Genomic DNA, 5,000 nt, shown 5'->3' on the forward strand with positions numbered 1-5,000 from the left:
ATAGTAAAATTCAAAACAAATCTTTTTCTTTTACCCCTGACAACGATGTAGATATTCAAATGTTCCTTTTCCAACTTTTTTTCTTAAAGTAATCTTGGAACAAAATATTTTTAACATGAAGTCTGTAAAATGTCACCATTCACAGTGAATAACAACAATATTAATAAGTGTAGCAATAAGTGTCAAATGATTACCTGATATAGCAAATCCACTGAAGCCAACTGCTAATGTGAGACATACAATTGCAGTGACTCTGTCAGCAGTGTAGCCAACACCTAATAGGAATACGGCTTCCATTCCGAAACCTGCAACGTGTAAAAAGTAATGAAGTTAGAAAAACAAGTCTCTCATATAATTAAACGCAAAACCTAAAATAGTTTAATCTGTTTAGCATCATATTATTGCAGTGTATCCTTATTGGACATTTATACACACCTACACCCACACACACACACACACACACACACACACACATACATGCATACACACACATACACACACACATATCAACTTTAATAATAATAAGGACTATTACGAAGTGGCATATCATTATATTTAATTCTTTTTATATATACTGCTTCACATAGACCTACACGTTTCAACTGCACTAGTGAGTAACCGTTGTAATTGGAGCCCTACTATAATACTGGTGCAGTTTCTTCAGGGCTTTCACTTTAATATCCTTCGATTCAATTGTTTAAAGTATTTCGTTCTTCTACTCTGCGTTGAATGATGTTGAGTTGTTTCATGAAGTTAGACGCGAACTATCTTCAATTCAAGTTTTGTTTGGATAATGACTTATACTTCGTCATTTCAAAACATGCTGTTGTTTTAATGTGTATTATTAATTTATACTGGGCAAATGTGAATTTCTTCATGCGCAAGCATATCAAAGCTTGCTCCTGTCTAGAATTTATCAAATTACATTTAGATGCAAAAATTTGGGAAAATTCTTCTAAATATAGATCACATTTTTTAGTTCCAGGTCTGTATGGTTTTGCAGTAGAAATTAATTCCCAATTGATAGTATAGTCTTTCATTTTTGTCTCTAAATGAACTCATATGATTTGTCAGTCTCTTCTTGAAAATTAGTGATGTCGCACCGATGTAAAAGTAGCCATTACCCTCAGATGTAACATTACATCTATATATTACATTCTTAGTCTAACACTTAATTTACACATAACAGCATTCCTGTTTAGAATAATTGCAAAGATAATTTTTTATATTTCTCTCAAATTTAGATTTAATATGAACGTTCATGGTAAAATCAAATTCTTTTACACCAAGTTCTTTATTACTATTCATACACACACACACACACACTCTCTCACACACACACATACACACACATACACACACACACACACACACACACACATATATATATAGATCGCCATGATAGATCGCTGACAAGGACATTCAAATTTTTTTTCTCCGTGTTTTTCTCCTTGTTTTTCTCCTTATTCTTTCTGTTGAAGAGCGTAGCTTGAAACGTTAAAGACTTTCTCTATTCCCGGGCGTTAAACTAATACATCCTTTTGTTGTTTACACCACTTGTCCTCGTCTGTTGTTTTTTTTTCGTAAATCCTCCCATATATATATATATATATATATATATATATATATATATATATATATATATATATATATATATATATATATATATTCAACTAACCGGAAACCAGCTTCTATTTACCATGAGGCAACCATATATTTTAGTGATCAAGAGAAACTTGGATATCGGAGTTTACAATATTTTCTCCTTCAAAACATGCAAAGATATTTATGTCAGCACTGACACTCGGCTACAGATTTTCCGGAGAGTAGAGCGATATCAGACCGGTAGTTTGTTTTTTACATTATTTTATGGGATACGATTTATAATGATCAAAGTTCACTTCGAAAGGATTTGAACTCGTAATTACGGAGATATTGAAGACTATTTAAATGGGCTTCGACATGTTTCTGACAAAGCACCTTTCTTTTCAAATAACTAGTGACATTAGATATGTATCAAAATTGAGTTGAATTCATTTAAAGCATAATACTATCATAGATTATATAACAAGTAATAGTACTACTTTGGAGACGCGTGGTTTACTGGTTAGGGTGTCCGCACCATGATCGTAAGATTGTGGTTTCGCATTCTGGACCTGGCGACGCGTTGTGTTCTTGAGCAAATCACTTCATATCACGTTGCTCCAGTCCACTCAGCTAGCAAAAATGAGTAACGTTGCTATGGACTGGCGTCCCGTCAAACTGGGAAATACATACGCCATTGAAACCGAGAAACCGGGCCCATGCGCCTGGTTAGGCTTTAAAAGGGCGCATTTATTTTTTTTATTTTATTTAATAGTACTAATGTTATACATATATAAGGGCTCCCTTGTGCAACGAAGCAGTGATGTATTGCACGGATATTTACATTCAAATATCCAACGTCACTTACCTTTGTTCACATATTCATGACACGAACATGTAATATTTACAAATATACATAACAGATTCTGTTGCATCAAATTATATTTATTATAAATTTTTGGGTGCTATACATTATATTACAATAACATTTAAAGTGTCACTATATGTTCGTAATTTACTTCCTTATGTAACACCAATCAAAGTTAAACGATTATTGAAAGAAGTGTGAAATTATGCGTTAGATTCATACTTGAATAAGATGTCAAAAACTTTCTGTCTCCAAATTGAAAGTAGCATTGAATCTTCTATAATACATGTTATCGTCGGCTAGACATGGCTAAAACATACAGTAGCACACACGCACACGAGCGGGCACACACACACACACACACACACACACACACACACACACACACACACATACACATACACACACACACACACACACACACGTACTCACAAACTCTACCTCTCCCTCACTTCTCAGTGACTCTCTGAAGAATCAAGAGTTCTCTGGAATTGACAAGCTATTACAGAAAAGACACTGTGATCTTTTTTTCTGAAGACAACAGGACAGCGGTGGACACTTGCTTCTACCTCAATAAACACGTATGCTTTTATACGTGTCTGAGATGTTTTAGCGCCGTGTATTTGACATCGCTGATTCGACGCTGACTTATTTGACAGAAGACATTTTAATGTTTCCTTTTAATGCTTCTCTCGATCTCTACCTCACCTCACTTTCTTCCCCCTCTTTCACCGCCATACTCCTTCTCTTTTTGTGTTTATGTATATGAGCATACTTTTCTGTGTAAGAGGAGGGGAAGACTATTTATTCAATCGTGTTTAACCAATAAATTGTAATGTCTCTTCCTCCCCCCTCTTTCATTCTCACTCTTCCTGTTGTATTTTTTTATTCTTTTAATTGTTTCAGTCATTTCACTACGGCCATGCTGGAGCACCGCCTTTAGTCGAACAAATCGACCTCAGAACTTATTCTTTGTAAGCATAGTGCTTATTTTATCGGCCTCTTTCGCCGAAACACTAAGTTACGGGGACGTAAACACACCAACATCGGCTGTCAAGCGATGGTTGGGGGACAAACACAGACACACAAACACACACACACTCGTATATATATATATACGACAGGCGTCTTTCAATTTACTTTTACCAAATTTATAGTAGAAGACACTTGGCCAACTACTCACAGCCTTGTCTTTGTTATCTCATTTCGCCTAATATGTGTATATATATATATATATATATATATATATATATATATATATATATATATATATATATATATATATATATATATATATATATATATATGTGTGTGTGTGTGTGTGTGTGTGTGTGTGTGTGTGTGTGTGTGTGTATGTGTGTGTGTGTGTATCTACCTATCTATCTATCTATATATATATATATATGCAAAAATAAGAGGAATGGCCAGCAAAAGTGGACCTCTATATGCTAGAAGGAGTCCACTTTTGCTGGTCATTCCTCTTATTTTAGTATGTAATATAATTTTAATCGTTTTTTTTTAAATATGCTAGACCACTGGTTTTAATTGATTAATATCAATTTCTACCCTTATTAATGAATTATCTATATATGCATGTATATACACATACGCACATGCATACATACATACATACCTCTGTCAGTCATTAAATATAGTGTTTTAGAGGCTCTGGAGTTAATTTAACTCTTATTTTAGTATAAGCGGTGTTAGTCAGCATCCTCCGTGAAATTTGTGACCTCAATTAATCTTGCGTTTAGTTTCTACTCGCTAATCAGCCACCCTTTTCATCTATCGTTTACACCTTTAACATTTTGAAAATCAGCACCTGTTCCCAATATTTTTTTTCGTATAAGATTGACAAAGGAAGTTGAGTTTAACGCAAAGCGTTAAGAGACAGTGAGGCGAATTCAGGTCGTCTACACCAAAATTCGAAATCGCAATACGGCTATATACGCTGGAGACTTACCACACTTTTTCAATCATTAAGTATAGCGCTTTAGTAACTTTGGAGTTAAGTTAACACACATTTTAGCGTAAGTAATGCTAGGCAGTACCCTTCGTCATTTCGTAACCTCAATCAATTTTGCCTTTAAGTTCTAATTGCTAATAAGCCTCACTTTCAACTTGTTGTTCAATTTATTACACATATATACGTGTGTGTGTGTGTGCGTGTGTGTGTCTATATATATATATATATACATCAATATATTTACATGTATGTATATAGATATGATTTATCACTTATTTTTTAGTTGTTTTAGTCATTAGGCTGCCGCCATGCTGGAGCACTTCATTGAAAAATTTGTAGCCAAATACATTGACCCACGAATCGTATTTGATTGAGGGGTTGACTTATGCGATCAGGTTCTTTTGCCGAACCGCGAAGTTACGCTAGCTCAATCAAACAAACGTCGGTTGTCGAGCGGTAGTAGAGGAGAAACAGAGACACAAACACACACACACACATATACACACGTGCGTGCACCCACACACATGCACACGCAAACACAAACACACACACACACATAAACACACACACACACACACA

The 5,000-nt window shown here is 34.7% G+C and overlaps 1 protein-coding gene across 2 annotated transcripts in view; it reads right to left on the minus strand.

Annotated features, from left to right (window-relative positions):
* LOC106873512 (vesicular glutamate transporter 1) overlaps nt 1–5,000 on the minus strand; it is a 400,771-nt gene that overhangs the window by 6,177 nt on the left and 389,594 nt on the right. For both annotated transcript variants that reach the window (XM_052973285.2, XM_014920898.3), the window contains exon 10: nt 195–305. In XM_052973285.2, the coding sequence (XP_052829245.1) occupies nt 195–305 (111 nt within the window). The remainder of the gene's footprint in view (nt 1–194; nt 306–5,000) is intronic.

The sequence above is a fragment of the Octopus bimaculoides genome, chromosome 15, assembly GCF_046866305.1.
Source record: "Octopus bimaculoides isolate indiv1 chromosome 15, ASM4686630v1, whole genome shotgun sequence".
Lineage (NCBI taxonomy): Eukaryota > Metazoa > Mollusca > Cephalopoda > Octopoda > Octopodidae > Octopus > Octopus bimaculoides.